Below are 17,427 nucleotides of genomic sequence, written 5' to 3' on the forward strand. Positions count from 1 at the left end.
ACCGGGACCAGCGCTGCTGCTTGTACTGGGACCGGTGCTGCTGCTCGTACGGAGCTCGGTGCTTTGGTGCTTCGCAGCCCAGCAGCTCTGGCAGCGCAGGAAAGGACATGCGTGGAGAGCAGCCTGTGCAGGGCTCGTGCTCAGGTTGGTCTGCAATGTCTGGGGCAGCGACTCGTTCCTCTTCACTCACAATATGGGAAAACTTCAGTGTAAAGTGAAGTTCACTGACAACTGGAAGACTCAGGAGAAGGCCACCATCACCGTTTCAAAATGGAAAAGTATCCTGTGTGAACGGTCAAATGCTGGAAGAAAGGACTCGGCACTTACACGACGTCCAGTCCCGGCGCCGTGAGCCCCGAGCCGGGCCCAGCAGAGCAGAGCTCGGCTGCCTCGCGCAGGACCCGCAGACATCTCCGTCCTCAGCATCTCCTGCCAACCGCCCCAACCAGCCGCTGCTCCCGTCTGCCAGCGGCTTCACGCGTGTTCTGTGCGTTGTTTTGCTTTGTTTGGTGACCTACTCACGTATTTTTTTGCTGTTATACACCCTATTTTAAGGCACCTAAATCTCCCTGTGCCTTTTTTAGAGAGTCGGCACACGAGGCTCAGGTCACGAAACGCTTCAGTACTTCTGTGAATCTGGGTCACGGCGATTTTAGCTTTCCCCGCAGACGAAGAGTGAAATCATATCACTGTTTAGTAGAAATAGTACTGTAATTGAAAATTTATTTTAAGTTTCTAATGTCACTGAGTAGGTACAGTTTACGAAACCAAAGTCCTTTTCTGCTACATTAAAAAGAACAAACAAGCCCCAGCACGGCTCCGTTGGGAACAGCCCAGCCCTCCCGCGGCACTGCAGCGTGCGCACGCAGAGCGTGCCGAGCCAACGGCCGCGGCGCACGCTCCAACCGTGACCTCAACGCCAGCGCCACCGGCGAGACGTGTCCTCGAAAGCCGGAGCGCGGCACGGCCACCGCGGAGCCCGAGCACCGCGGAGCCCAGCACCCCACAGGATCCGCTCCTCAACTCTAATTCCTTAAGACTTAAACTAATGCGGTAATCGCGTTGATGATAATCCATGGATGTGAAGAACCTGGAGATAAACAGGTAGAATCAGGGATACGCTCTGCAGTGACAGCGTTACAGTTTTAGGGTATTAGTGGATTACAGAATCAGCCTGTAGATTAATTAACCACGCCAGCAGAGCCTGTAAGTGAATACCTTGGTTTTGGAGAGCGGAAAACGATGGCGCAGAATGTCAATGTTCCTACACAGGGACAGGTTGCACTGAGGGTGTAATTTGGAAAGGTGACTCTAGATGGTTGCTTCTTGAAATCAGGCCCAAAGTATTTAAGGACCAAAATCGTGTTTTATTTAAAGCGTGATACACTTGTTTACGCTGTGGCAGAATGATCCCTATATACCGATCTTGGTATCTTTGTATCAGAGGACAGTAACGCCACCGCTTTGAACACTTCCAGTTCATTATCATTAGGACATTCTGGTAATGACAGTCTGTTTTGGAATATGAACAAAATGGAGAAAATGTAGAACTAAAAGAACTTAGAAAAGAAAAGCCAAACCAACCTTGGGAGCACTGACTTCAGCAAGTTCAACAAATATTCAAGCCACATTTAATAATTTTATGAAACTAGTATCAAAGTAAAGAATATATAGTCAAAATACAGAGATAAGTTGAGTGAGAGGAAACAGCCTGATGAGATCAAACCAGAGTTAACCAGGTTAACAGAAACCAGGGAGCCGGCCGGGCGCCTCGCCCGTGCCGCTGCACGTCAGCGCTGCCGTTCCTCACCAGCCAGCCCAGGAACGGCCGATCCGAAGGAACAAAGATACGCACCACTTACCAACCCGCCTGTGCTCTGGGATTGCTTGTAGAAACAGCATCACCCCCATTTGCAACCTACCTTAATTTCTTGTTTAATATACATGGTGTATCTTTTTTGTAAGAAAACAGAAGTTCAGAATGAAGTGTCTGCATTCAGCTTTCCATTACACATGAATTTACCTTCTATTGGCTATGAATCCTTTATTTGTGAACTGCAAATGATTAGAATTTGCTTACACTTCCAAATCTTTTGTTATAGATACTTCACTTCTAAGAGTGTCTGATGTAGCACTCACTAATTACAGAATGATAAAGGGGAGAGTAAGGCTTTCCCTGCTCAGAAATCCGCATTTTTGGTAAAGGTAACAATATATCAGCTTCACTAACACCCTAATAATAGGCATACATTTGATTTTACATCACCATCCTTCTAAAGAAAAGAGACATAAAGATGTGTGCAATTGGTTTTTGCTCACAGAACTCATTTTGCTACGATGAACGCTATGCATTACATCTAAACGTATCTGGAAATCAGTGTGACAGGCTCGATCAGCAGCTGCTGGTTCTGCCGTGCTCCTGCGCACTGCTCTGCACGCCCGGGGATCTAAAGCAAGGCCCCCGCAGCGTCGCTGCGCTTGGGCAGCACCAGCGCCTCGCGGTCGGGCCGGCGCTGCCCCGCGGCGCAGCCGGGAAGCCGCGGCGCTGCCCGCCGGACGGGGCTGGCGCGGGCGTCTCAGGCCAGAGCACCGGGACTCCTTCCGTTTGAGATGCCATCAGGCATCTGTTGGTAAATGTCCAAGGTGTGCAACAATAAGGCAGATTTCTAGTTACACCACCTCCTAAGATCCTCGTTGTTTGATCAAACAAACAAGGTGCTTTAAACCAGCCGAGTAATGGGATACAAACAAGTGCCAGAATGACGGAAAACGGCTAAAATGGGAACTGCCCTTTCTCTCACAATGAGAAATAAAGAACTTTTGTATCTGGTGTTTGGAAAGTTTTTAACAGCTGATATTCAATATCAGCTGGTTCCTGAAGTGTTGCCAAGATACCAGGTGTCTGGTACTGGCCATTTCCAATGTTATTTAAATATTCACATCATGCAATAAGCAGTTTCGCACACTGCAATGTAATGGAAAATACTTCCTCAACTGAATCAGAACTGAGACCCAAAGCAGAACCAGTAAATAAATATCTCGCATATAGGTCAAACTATATTCTTCAAACAAAACCTTACACCTTATCAAAGAAGTCGGAAAGTACTAACAAAAATTATATGCTTTCTGCTATAATACTGTTAAATTTCCATGGCTGAGAATTTTTTCTGCCTTTTAAAATTAGTTGACAAAGTAGAAATTCAAACACAGAAATAAAATGCATATATATGAGAGCACTGGCTCAGCGAGATATCAAATATACAGCATTCTAGTGTCAAAAGTACAGGCAGAAATGTCCAAGATTTCTTGGTGAAAAAGGGGCATTTGAGGAGTAAAAATTCTACTTAACAATCACTCACATTTTAACAGTGCATTAATTGTAACAAAAGCTGGATGATAAGTGAGCAACAGAGCCATAACGTTCAGTGTTCACAGCAGAACTTCACCCCGCTCGGCCGGCCGAGGCTGGGACGCGCGGCCGCAGCCGTGCCGTCCGCGGGCGCTGCGGCGGCGAGGCCGTGGCGGCCGGCTGTGCGCGCAGGCGCTGCCGCAGCCCCGCGGCCCGGCCGAGAGCTCGGTCCTGCCATCCTGCTCCAGCTATTCTTTTGCCTCTAGGAAAAGGGTTTCTTGAGGATACAGTTTTACCTCCAGTAACGATTTGTTTGGATCCAGCTGGGTCACCTGCAAAGACAAGAACAAGCGGACATGGTAAGCGGACTGTTGGGAACTCTGGGCGGATGTGCAGCGGGGGGAGGTCTGAGCCCCTCTGCCACTGTGACTGAGGCTGGGAGTATGAATTCCCAAGCTGTGCATTAAGAAATAGATATTGTGTGTCATTATCATTATTATTTTGTAATAACAATAAACAGAATAATAATAAACAGAATCCACAACATGAATTCCAGGAAGGCCTGTTTTTTTACCGTAAACCAATGCCTGAATATATTCATTTTTGTGCAAGTTAAGATCTTTTGAAGGATTACGAGAACACAGGAGTCGAGGTGAAAGAAAACCTGTAGTCCCAGGTAAGCTTCCTAAAATTCCAATGGAACTGATGGTGCGAGCAGCACCAACCCAACATGGTTCCCCCACCGAAACGTGAAACGTTTACTTCTTCTCCTGGTAATTGTTTTAGTTTATTGTGCTGTGTGAGCACACTCGTTATCAGAAGCTCGCTTGTGAATAACGTATCATTAGCCTTTTGCTATATAAATGCAAATGCACACCAATAAACATTTTTCCAAAGTAAGATTTGGTTTATATATGATTGCATAAAGCCACTACTTTCTACAATTATTTTTGAAAGCACTGTGCCAAGCACACCAAATATGATGAATTATTAAGAAATGCTACATGTATTTTTTTCTTAAAAGCATAACTTACTAATTCTGTTATCAATTAACCAGTATCGCTCCTCTTTCTTTCCCCCCCAACTAAATCAGGCAAACACAATATATTTGTATTGCCATTGTGTTATTGGATAATTACAGATAATTATTTAAACAAATATTAAAAGCTTCCTAAATCCATCGGAATCGATGTAATTTCATGTCTCTGACTGCAAGAGAATTTAAGACAAAAACAAACCCCCCAAACAAACAAAAACAATAAAAAACCCCCAAACAGATTATTCTGATTCCCAAAGCAGGAACACATTTTCCGAAACTCCGTGTGCCACGGCGAGCTGTTGCTAAATGTCTGAAGAGAAAACCATTTCTACAGGCCAGGCTCAATTTCCGATTCCTATTAGCAGCAGTCCAATCATGCATCCTCCTCGGGTGCTGCTTCAATTATTGAAACCTTATTATCTCAGAAAGCAAGCCTGTTATGTAAAAATCCAGCCAAAGTAGTGCATTTAAGTTTGTGATTACAGAAGTATGGTAATTAATATCTTAGTGCATTTTTCGATGTTGCGGTATCTGCTCCGGGCCACTGCTGCCTGCGGCACAGAAAGGCAGGCACGCAGGGCGCTCTGCCATCCGCCATCCGCAAACCTTCGGGCGTGTTTTCCCAAAAGAAGAGCTGGGAAGGACAGAACAAGTCTCTTCTACATTTGGGAAAAAATACCTGCAAAGCAAACCTAGGCAATGAACATGATCCTCCAGACTGCAACCGCAGGGAAAGCGGTGATTCACCTGGGTGTGATTCAAGACGCACATCCCAGCCTAAACTGCAGGGGCTGCAGACTGCAGGTGCGTTAAAAACAGCAACTCGGGCTGTCCCTCCCCACGGCCTCCACGCGGCACGTGAGGCGGCGGCAGGTGAGGCGGCAGCTCCACGTGGCAGGCGAGGCAGCGGCAGGCGAGGCAGGGGCAGGTGAGGCAGGGGCAGGTGAGGCAGCGGCAGGTGAGGCAGGGGCAGGTGAGGCAGGGGCAGGCGAGGCAGCGGCAGGTGAGGCAGGGGCAGGCGAGGCAGGGGCAGGTGAGGCAGGGGCAGGTGAGGCAGGGGCAGGCGAGGCAGCGGCAGGTGAGGCAGGGGCAGGTGAGGCAGGGGCAGGTGAGGCAGGGGCAGGTGAGGCAGCGGCAGGCGAGGCAGCGGCAGGTGAGGCAGGGGCAGGTGAGGCAGGGGCAGGTGAGGCAGCGGCAGGTGAGGCAGGGGCAGGTGAGGCAGCCGCTCCAGCAGCACGGGCTGCGCCGCCTGCCAGCGCCACCGCAGCGCGGCCGATCCACGCGGGGACAGCGCGTCTGCACACGTTCACACCATTACCCAATTAACTAACAATATGGCTCCCGCATCTGTCAACAAACAAAGCTGTTGTTGCTTTGTTTTAGCTCCTTGGCATTTTCTGTTCATATGGGTCGCCATTGTACTTAATTATCACACCATAACCCTTCTGCAGCTTCTACTTTGTTATTTGTGGTTTGTTAATATGTTGTTTACTGCGAAGAACAGAAGCCTTATTAGTGAACACACCTCCTACCAAAACAAATGGTTTCTCTTGTAAACAGATGAAATATGATACCTAAGATGCTTTACAGCGTACAGTACTCTAAAACAGAATTAGAAACCAAAGAATGATGTATATTAGAGATCAAAGGACCCTGGAAGAGCTGTAGCCAGCAAAAGTGTGCCCAATGTAGTGCTTTAATGAATTTTGTTCACTTAAATAAATCCATGTGGATTATTTCACAATGCAAAGTACTAAAATACCTTCATATTTAAATCTGTGTCCCTTCATTACCATTAGGATAAATTCCGGAGTGCGCTGCAGTGCTGCTGATCCTTAGCTCTGCTGTCACTACATGGCACTCATTTGAACCAGCCCTGCCCCTCAGGTAAGTTACATTGGACAACCCCCCTACACCTTTATTATTTAAAGATTTTTTTGTGTCGTGTTGGCGGTTGCACAGGAAATCATTTAAGCATATCTATATCTATATATATATATAACCTGATTTGATCCTGCTGAACTCCATGAGATTACATAAGCACCCAACGCTTTCTTGATTAAAGCTGCAAAATTCACCAAAATAAGCATTCGGCATGTGCTAAAGGCCTAAACAAATGCTACAAGCACAGTGTTTCTCTCTATTTTCAGCTCCTGCAGTATCTGACTTTCCAGCAGCCTCATGTATTCTAAGAGCCTGCTCACACATCACAGGGTGATACCAGCCGGCGAGGTTAATGTATTTTTAACATATATTTTGTGGTTTTGATAAGGTAAGTACTTTATAATGAAATGTAAACTACAGCCCCTAAGAAGAGGCTCTCCACTGTTCCAAACAGACGTGTCGAGCAGAGGCCGAGGGAGGACACCATGTTCAGATGCTGAGGGACTGTAACTCAACCGACAGCAACGTTTCTGACACTGAAGCTTTGCGAGTTCTGCAGAACGCCACGTGTGCGCGCTCGGGGCTGCCCCGACGCCAGAGCAATAGTGCCCGGGCACGTCTCACCTGCAGGCACACGGCCTGCTGTGCAACCCTCGACACTCCTCCTCCCAGGGAAGGCTCTCGGAGCAACGCGAGCACAGGTGCTAACAGGACCTTCTTCCTACCGGCGCGAGACCTCGCCACCGAGCCACAAAATGGTTCAGTTCTGAAAGAGGTTTACACTGGTAAAACAGAACATTTCCCCCAGCTCTGAACTCATTTCCAGGACCTTAGGCTCTGGCGCAGCAGAGCCAGGACTTCATCTTTGAACATAAAGAGCTTCGGTACATAACTGGTGTTGGTTTGGTGCACAGGAAACTTACTATTTTAACAGGTATTTGTTTAAAAGAACCCCGTAGTGATCATTTCAACTGAGCACTAGCTAGCTGGTGTGAAGTGCTTCTGCAGCACTTTGGAGTTTGAATAATTTCAGATGTACAAAACCAAAAGACAGTAAAGTTAACTCCTGTAAGCATGCAGTAGCTACTTACACTTTATTCTGAATAAATTCCTTGGGTTTTGTGATGACCCAATAATGAGAATTAACACTAGTTTAAACGACATTTTGACACATTTTTGTAGCAAACTCTTCCTCCTTCTAAACAATTCCGTGCCATTCCTGCCGCCCCTCGCTGAGCCGGCGTCCTGCCCCACGCCCGCAGGCCGGCCGCTGGACTGCCCCGTCACAGGTGCGGCTCCTCGCCCTCCCCAGCTGCAGGAATAAATACAGCTAAATGGCTTAGTGCCCAGGAAGGTCATTTAAAAGTAAAGAATCAAATACACAATTATTATGACACTTACACAAGCAGTAAATATCACACCCTTCACCTCGCTCTCCACCCTAGGCCAGGGATCTGATTCCTGAGCAGCACAGCCTCTATGCCACTTACACACGCATGAATACATTTAATGAAGCTAACGGACAAAGACTTCTTTTACTCTCTTTCCTAATCCTCCTAAAGTATAAATGCAATAGAAATCACTTAAAGGCACGCTTGGTAAAGTACCAGATTTGTTTTAAAAACCCTATATTTCCAGAATGACACACAAATACAGTGAATCCTTTCTACCTATGGCTTACATGGATAATATGATCAACTTGAGCAACAAAAGCAGCGTTACTTTACAGAAATATATGCAATTAGGTCTGGTTTAGTTCAATAAACTTGGAGAGAATTTACATCTGAATTGAAGAAAGCTGTCACAAACAAGGAAAAATATGTCATAGTAAAAGACTTGCAGTCTCGTTTTAAGTGCAAAGTTTTAATCCAGATATGCCATGTTCTGATTATCTTATTCCTCTGCAGAGATTTTCTCAAACGAGTATTTTAGATTAAGCATATTTTAAAATGCATTTACTAAGCAAAGTGAAATATATCACCATCCCTGGAGGGGTTTAAAAGGCGCTTAGACGAGGTTCTTGGGATATGGTTTAGTGCTGGAGTTAGGCTAGGCTAGGTTACGGTTGGACTCGATGATCCTGAGGGTCTCTTCCAACCGAAATGAGTCTATGATATTGATACAGCAGAACACTGATGTTATATCCTCTACTTCCAGCATGATTTCTGCTTTCTCAGGAAAGCTGTGCAGTGCCCCAAGGTACCTGAGATGCCACCAGTCTCCATAGAGCGTAAATTTTCATTGATTTAACATAATTTATATCAGAAAATAATTTACCGCATAGATTTTAATCAGTGAAGTCTTAAAACCTGACTTACATTACTTGTCTTTTCAGACAGTAAATTAAGACAGTAAGTGTCTTCTCCTGTGTTTTATAAAACACTAAGCATAATGGCAGGACAGTGTAAGTAATAAGGATAAGGCCAAGCCCAGTGTTCCATATTTGTACAGTCAGCCTGGACTATCTGGTGCTCTGTAAAAGTCCAACCTTATGAATTCATGATTCTACTGAAAGTCTGACTTTTTACATTGGGAAAAATATCTCAAGTTTGCGGAACAAAGCTTAAAAAACCCACAAACACCAATAATCATTTTTGCACCTAAACTAAATACAGTCTCAAGCATTAATTATGTTTTAAAATCATCAGATTTCTAGCCAAATCTTATGACCTTTTAACAGTGGCTTGTAGAACAAATATATAAACATATGCCTTCCAACAAAAGCTGTTGGGAAACGCTGGTCCAGCCGTTCCACTGGGCAGCTCTGAGGCAGTTCTGTGCTGCTCTTCAGCCCAAGATCAGAAATCTTGGTTAGCGATCGGTACTCCCCAAAAATATGGCCCAAATGCATCCAGTTACTAATGTGACTGAATATAACAAATACGCTTTTTCATTTTGGCAAGAGAAGTGAAGACATAAAAGTATCTCAAATTACTTAGTCTCTCTCAATAGAATGCCTTTGTTGCTGTGGTGCTGGTGGTACTGAGGAGTGTCACACAAGACGGTGCTGGTGGTGCTGAGGAGTGTCACACAAGATGGTGCTGGTGCTGCTGAGGAGTGTCACACAAGATGGTGCTGGTGGTACTGAGGAGTGTCACACAAGATGGTGCTGGTGGTGCTGAGGAGTGTCACACAAGATGGTGCTGGTGGTGCTGAGGAGTGTCACACAAGATGGTGCTGGTGGTGCTGAGGAGTGTCACACAAGACGGTGCTGGTGGTGCTGAGGAGTGTCACACAAGATGGTGCTGGTGGTGCTGAGGAGTGTCACACAAGATGGTGCTGGTGGTGCTGAGGAGTGTCACACAAGACGGTGCTGGTGGCCACAGCTCCGAGATTTTGAGGGACAAGAAGGTGCTGCAAAGCTCTCTCAGACTGTCTGCTCTGCACCCTTCCTTCTGGTTTGAAAAATCCCATCTACTTAGGAATTCTTCGTGTGGTTTCGTCGGTAAAAGAAGCCGACAGAACGCTCTGGAACGCGTCTGTTCCTGAGAAAGGACAGTGGGCAGGAGAGCTCCATCGCCTGCTCCTTCACACTATTCACTTTGTTTTCTCGCTCAGGAGAGAACAGGTTTCGGGATTGGCATTTACAGAGGAGAGCACTGTACGCTAAGCATCCTTTCTGCTGCACCAACGAGGAAAATGGTCCATCACCGGTGGGCACGGCTGCCAGTGTGCTTGTATCAGACTCACAATTATTCCTGTGTTTAACTATTTCAACACGTGCTAGCCACAGAGAAGAAAGATCATGTGCCCAGAAATGCTACTATAGCTTTCACCATGGATATTGATGAAGAGCTGAAAGGAAGCAAACAGCCACATCCTCTGGAAGCCTGAAAACATATGAACACAACTTGTGCTGCAAACGAACTGCAAGAGCTTCGCTGTGCACACATCCCAAAGGGGAACGGATGTGAACAGTCACTCACGGGAGAATGAGGCGGGATTGGACTCAGGGCCACTTAATTATAACGGCGTGGAAAAACAATCCAAAAGGATTTTTATCAGGAGTTCAAAGGATTAAGATGTTCAGATACCACAATGATATCTACAGTATAACATTGTGATTGGTATAATAGATAGGTAAATAGAATGAAAGGCGCACCCAAGACTGCTCTGGTGATTTAGTCTGATGTATTACTTATGCAATTACCAAAACAGCAGGAGATCATTAAATTTTCTGGTAACCAGACACAGCATTCTTAGTATCATACTATTACAAAGGCTCTTCAATGGTATTTTGTCACTACATTTTCTTCCTATGAGGAGAAGGAAACACATAAAATTGACATGAAGAAAAATTCTGGGGTAAAAGTACAAAATCTCTTCAGGCCAGTTTAAGCTGGTTAGTGCCACATGCAACGGCAAAGCTCTGTGGCTTAACCAGGGCATCTTCTCGTCAACAATAGCGTGCCTCCCCTGAAATAAATGTTGTGTAAAATGGGGCAGAGCTGAATAAAAGAACAGTTTTGGTCAGAGGGATGTGCTTGGGTGGAATACATTAATCATGGGGTTGGCATTAGTCATCGGCTTAACTAAGGAGGATGACAAAGGGAGAGTTCACATACCGCCTGCAGCACCCAGAGCTGGGCTGAACGCTTGCTTACTTTAGTCTTAGGTGAAACATCTCATCTGACATGCACACCTATTTCCTCAAGTTGGTTCAACAATCCCTGTATCCAAATAGAGTTGTTGTAAGAGATTAGAAACTACACTGACCTATAGAATGTAATTCTATTTCTTTTCAGAGTAAGCTTACGTCTGTGTAATGAGGAAGACATTCCTTCTGCCTCCTTTCAGTGACCTGATCCATGAAGAGCTTTCATCTTTGGATATCCTAGTTACTTATGCAAAGACACTAGGTCTGAAAAGATAGATCAAGTCTTTCTTGGAAGAAAACATTACAAAAGATTTTTCTGTGATACTTACAGAATTTTTGACTACACATCTTGAAATTATATTTCCACAAAGCAAGAAGCAAAATGGCCTCAATATTCTCTAAAGTACTGCCATTGACTTGAGCGGGCAAGACTATCACCTGCTCCCTTTGCAGGTGCTGCCCAAAGGCTGCGATGCTATTGTTTGTGAGCAACACGCCTGCCAACAGCAGCGAGACCTCGCGGCTGCAGACGCTGCGGGCCCTGGTGTGGTGACACTGCGGGCCCTGGTGTGGTGACGCTGCGGGCCCTGGCTGCGGTGACGCTGCGGGCCCTGGCTGTGGTGACGCTGCAGGCCCTGGCCACGGTGACACTGCGGGTTCTGGCTGTGGTGACGCTGCGGGCTCTGGCCATGGTGACACTGCGGTCCCTGGCCACGGTGCCACGCGGTCCGTCCCTCCCGCGCTCGGGTGAGCCAGCCTGGCCGTCCTACGGTGCGAGTCATCGGGAAGAAGGATCCGAAGTCACGGTTCTGAAGCGGCGCGAACACGCTGGGCTGGCGTGGCCATCCGCTCAGGCAACTTCTCAGTGTCTTAACTAAACTAAACATAGCTGCTTGAATAAATAAAGTAATAACAGATCCTGAAAAGAGAGGAGAGACAGGGGCAGGTAGTATTGACTTAAGGAAAGCAGTAAATGAAAGAGGAGGGATGTCTACCTTTGCAGGTGGCTGTGGCTTTGTGTAAACCAGATCAGGGCTGATAAAAACACGCCACGATCAGATCTATACTGACCTGAAAAAACTTACGTGGATTAAAACAGATGAGTACTATTTTATGTAGTAGGAAATATAAATACCAGTAACCAAAATGACTGGAAAAATTACATGGATCACGTTAAATTTTCCCTGAACCTACAAAAACATTCTCAAAATTTTTTAACATATCAGAAAAATATTTCATTCATCTGAAATCCTCCTGTGCCATAAGACAGATACTCGAGCTACTTTCCTGATTTATGTGAAGTAACTCCAAGTGCTGTTGGGTATAACCATGACACTGCGTGAATCCCTTCTCACGACAACATCCTTCTGCCATCTTTCTGTCAAGGTGATGGTCAGGAGAAAGACAGTTAAGAGCCAGAGATGGTCCTGGACATAGCACTTTCTCATGAACTATTTAAAGAGTTTAAACACCACCTCATGAGCTTAAGAGCAGGTGATCTGAAGGAGGTAGTGAAATGCAGAATAATGCTTACAAAGAATAGCGTCCAGAAGTGCCATAAAGACATTGCCAAACGACCTGGCAGAGCAATGTGGGGACGGTGCTCCAGCATGACAACGAACGACCGCCGCTGCGTCCAGACGAGTATCTCACTCCGTACTTCCACCTAACAGCAAGAATTGTCTGGCCCCAAATTGACTGAAATCCTGATCATGCCTCATTTCAACTGACATGCAATTTGAGTTAAATTTATTTTCTGCCCTTTTCAAGGGAGACAGGTTTTTTGTTTCTGTTTATTTAAACTGCTGTTGAAATTGGTTAATTAAAAGGATTTTAAAAATCTTAATACTCTAAACAGAGCAAACTGGTTCTGAATTATTAAGCAACATTTTAGATGCATTTAAATAACCTTAAGTGACTTAACTGCCACCTGATCCTAAGCCGTGGCTCAGAAAAATAAAATGTGAAATACTGTAGAAGTCTCAGCTTACCAGGCCTTCCAGATACAGTAAATAAAGAGCTTAAGCCTCTAATACCGTGTCTGCAAAAGGCACACTCTCAAATACATAATAACGTTCCACCTTAAGGAGAAATGAGCAGAAGGAATTGTAGATTGCGATTTTGATTTTTTACACAAGAAATGATAAAATTCGGTCTTTCAAAAGCGAGAGCATGCGGGGCGTCCCTCCTGGGCGACACCGGGAGGGCTCCCCAGGCGCCTCGCCGCCCCAGTGTGGGCAAACGTGCTCTGCACGTTCCTCCCGAGGTTTCAGTGGACGCGGTGCAATTCAGCCTCTTGCTGGAGCTGCGCTGAACGCCTGCTCCCCGAGACGCTGGAGAGTTTGAGGGAGATGTGTGCGGGTCCCCAGAGCAGCAGGAATGAGGCCCTGACCATCCCAGCTGGGCGCTGGGAGAAGGTGGGTCCTGCGGGCGCAGGCAGGACTGCTGCAGTCAGCGTTTGCGAGGAAACAGCTGTCCGAGGGAAAGGGACTCGGAAGAAACGCTGAACGAGAGGGCTGACTGGGCACGAGAATATTAAATGCATTTTGAAGATTAGACCAGTTCTTGAAAGAAAAGGCACGATAATTCTAAACGCAGCACATTCACGTAAACGGCGCACACGCTTGCCTCCATAAAGCTTTTGCAGGTGCATTTAAGAATAATGCAAAGAACTTATAACAGATTTTTCGCCCCGAAATACGTGTTTGCCAAATGTTGTCCAAGCTGGAGGCCGGAGTTACCCGGTGCCGCCCCGCGAGGGACGGCGAGAGGAGGCGCCAGCAGCTGATTTCAGCGCTGGGAACAACACAGGCGGGACAAAGACCAATAGCGAGTCACTGCATGTGCTTGACTGCTTTGGAATGTCACTGCTGCTGCAAAATCTACAAGTCGTGTCTGGAAAAGGTTAATCTGTGTATTTACTCTTGTGTAGAAGTTTGTATTTACAGTAGGGTTATGATACCAACTTTAAGTTAGCTAAGGATATCTGTGTAAGCAACTGGAACACAGAACTAAGAACTAATGAATTTTTATTTACCAAAGAAGTAAAAACGCTTCGACAACACTGTATCAGGACTGATGGCTTTTAAAAAGCAGGTAAAAATTCTCTAACAAGTCTATTACAGGAAAATGCTGTTTCGGTTGAAGATAATCCCCTCGTTTTGATAAGACAGAAACACTTGTGGGGGTGTGCGCGCTATTGTAATACAGATTAGGATGGAAGGAAAAATACTAACTGGAGAAGACATGTTTTCATCTTATTGCAGCAAGAACTCCAGCACAGTCATTCTGATATTCCAAACTGATTTCTTCCAAAAAGTCATATATCGTTTAAATCTAAACAAACATTTCTAATGCTAGTGTTTTCTGGAGGAGCACAAGCATCCCAAGTTCTTGTTGCTCAGACTGCAGTGGATGTTTGTGATACATATCACACAGCAGAAGGGTCTTGGCAGCTTATCAGCGTATTTTTAAGGGACTATACCCCACGAAGCCTGGGGCAATGAGTTTATACATTCACTGCACTTCCACGGCATTCATCAATTACTGGTTTTTAACTCTGGCTATGGAGTTGCACGTCTCCAACGTTCCAAACCTGAGGAACGCGGCAGCTGCCACTGACGGTTCTCAGTGGTTACCAGTCCCCAGGGGATCATTTTTCGTCTGTTGTAGCTCTGCTGGTCACAATGCAAGTGCATTCGTACACAGCCACGGAGTCCATCGGGATGAATCATTCGTGTCACTCCTCATACACGGCATTATTAGGTTGGAATCACAGAAAAAAGATGACAGGGTCTCTGCTTCCCACGGAACAGACCAATGGCTCTGTGTCCCGCCAGCAACTTCTCCTTCCTTTGCCTTACTGAAAATAGCAGCCTGGCCTCATTTAGTCGTATCTCTCCTCTCCTCTCCTCTCCTCTCCTCTCCTCTCCTCTCCTCTCCTCTCCTCTCCTCTCTTCTCCTCTCCTCTCCTCTCCTCTCCTCTCCTCTCCTCTCCTCTCCTCTCCTCTCCTCTCCTCTCCTCTCCTCTCCTCTCCTCTCCTCTCCTCTCCTCTCCTCTCCTCTCCTCTCCTCTCCTCTCTCTCCTCTCCTCTCCTCTCCTCTCTCCTCTCCTCTCCTCTCCTCTCCTCTCCTCTCCTCTCCTCTCCTCTCCTCTCCTCTCCTCTCCTCTCCTTCGCTTCTTCTTTTAAAATTTGTTCTCAGATGAGTTGTCTGACCAGTTTTTGAGTTTGTTACAGAGGACTAAAGTTAATAATCATGACAAGGTGATTAAGTACAGAAACAGTATAAAGCACAAAACAAATGTAAAAAGTTAGAGTAATATAGTTGTAGGGTTTTTTATATCAAATATGTACTGAGACCTTAGTATGTTACAGGTGGGGAGGTATGACTTATAGCGTATTGTAACTCCACAAAAACACTGTTTAGACTGCAAAAGACTGATTTTCTTCTGTCAAGTAAAATGAAGGATCAGTAATCCCAGAAACACAGATGAATTCTAGTTTTGGCTCCACTGGAAATGATACTACATGCTTAAGGATTTAGTTAATTAGTGATTAATAAAATGTCTTAAATTCTGGTTTTCAGTCTGACTAATCAGAATTCTCACTATAAGACAAGGTGGAAGAAAAGCTGTAAGCACCACAATCCTGTTCACAGCGTTATGCCAGAAGTTGGTCAGAGATCGCACACACTCTCAAGGTTACATGCTTGCTAAAGACATTATTTTCTTTCCCTTTGGAGTACTTGGTGACCCTTTGGAGTACGTACAAATAAGATGATAAAGCAAGAGGTATGTGTTACAAAACAGTACCGTAAGCACGCAAGTCAGAGTCTTGATCCTAGTGAACTTCCTCCAGGGGCAGCGACGGGAAACACAATGGAAAAGCCAAAGTTATGGAGCTCCTTCGATGGAAAATGGCTCAACCACCCACCTGCGCCAGCAAACAGCCCCGGCCGCCCCGGCGCTGCCCACGTGCCCGCAGCGCCCGCAGCGCCCGCAGCGCCCGCAGCGCGGGCCGACAGCTGCGGAACTCGCCCACGGCGCTCGGCTCGGCCCGGCCCGTCAGCGCCCGGCTGTGGGGCCCGGGTCACTGTCGCACAGCCGGGCACACGGACCTTCACCTTTGCTATGACAATGGCTACATGGAAACGAAGGTTAACTGGTAACGGAGCAGAAAACATACAGGTGTATTTTTAAAGAAACTTTGTAAGCAGCACATAATATCTGTTGATAAATCAACAGAATTTAACTGGCTTTTGCAATCAGTATTGATTTTGAAAATCAGTTACAGCAGGTACATCATCAGAATTTGGAGGCAGGAGACACAAATGATCATTTACTGTTATTACGTAACAGGTGGATGAATAATTTATTAGAATGTACTGATAAGCTCCTAACTGGGTGCTATAAAACCAGCAAAACCAGCCTGTCACGGACCCAAACAGCATACTATACTAATATTGATGCGGCTTCTTCAAAACAGCACGTGAGCGACGTTGGCTCAGCATATTTGCGCAGTTTTCACTGACTATGGTCCTCAACTTGTTTGTTTCAGAAACAGAAGATTTTCACACTGTCCCTGGAAACAGATTTCGCAGTGCGGTTGTGTCTCCCACACACAACAGCACCGGGAAGGCGGCGCCCGGCTTGGCCGCGCTCTAGTGCGTTCAGGGATATCCTTTACTCTGCATGCTACAACACACTGCTCATCTAACACACAGGACTAACAGGCAGCGGTATTTATTCCCGAAAGGTACATGTACTTACATCTCTCCTGGGAAAGGTGCCCAGCAGCTTGTATTCCTCCCAGGGATACCCCTTGGATGCTACGAAGTCGAAGACAACCTGCAGCTTGCTGCTGGCCAGGAAACGGCGCTCGAAGAACTCCCCGCTGGGCGTGCGGATGCGCAGCTTGCTGACGGACTCGGTGCTCTCCTCCTTGGGCTCGGGAGGCAGAGACTGCTCCAGGGACAGCCGGATGGCCTGAGGACGGAAAAGCACCAGTTAGGCTGCAACGCCAGCGAAGAGGAAAAGGACGGGGAGCTTTTATCTTTATTTCTTCTAGAACTTCGAGACCTGCCAGAGCGCTCCAGCGCCAGAGCTGTGCTTCGTATCCCAATGACAAACCCGGTTTTATTCATTCCTTCATAACGGCCCGCCAGATAACTAATTAAAATAAATCCTTCTTTATAGCACATATTATTAGGTCTACAGTAAATGCACGATGGGGATAAGTAATTTAATCGTTTGACAGAAAGCCTTGGAAAAAATTTGAATGAGAGAATAATTGTCAGGTGGCCAATTTCTTCCTTAAAGGGTATAAATGAAAAGGCAGTAAAAGTATTTCTTTAAATGCACTTATCAAATCACCTTCCTCTTGCTCACAGTAATTGACCATTTGCAGCGAAGACAAGACCATTAGTGCCCGTTGAGAGGAAAATGAAATATATGCAGATTTACTATAGAGTAAAACACTGTTGAAAGACATAATTAAAAACTATCATGGAAGTACATTGGATACATGGCGTACATGTGACAGTAGGAACAGTCAAAGA

At 46.0% G+C, this 17,427-nt stretch overlaps 1 protein-coding gene across 1 annotated transcript in view; it reads right to left on the reverse strand.

The window, feature by feature from the left end:
* Nucleotides 1-754: 754 nt before the first annotated feature.
* Nucleotides 755-17,427, reverse strand: part of FAF1 (Fas associated factor 1) — a 150,930-nt gene continuing 134,257 nt past the window's right edge. Inside the window, exons 18-19 of the mRNA XM_080348363.1 lie at nt 16,640-16,855; nt 755-3,681 (exon numbers count right to left, since the gene is read on the reverse strand). Of these exons, the coding sequence (XP_080204489.1) occupies nt 3,598-3,681; nt 16,640-16,855 (300 nt within the window). The 3' untranslated portion in view covers nt 755-3,597. The remainder of the gene's footprint in view (nt 3,682-16,639; nt 16,856-17,427) is intronic.

This window comes from Nesoenas mayeri (genome assembly GCF_963082525.1).
Source record: "Nesoenas mayeri genome assembly, chromosome: 8".
In the NCBI taxonomy this organism is placed as follows: domain Eukaryota; kingdom Metazoa; phylum Chordata; class Aves; order Columbiformes; family Columbidae; genus Nesoenas; species Nesoenas mayeri.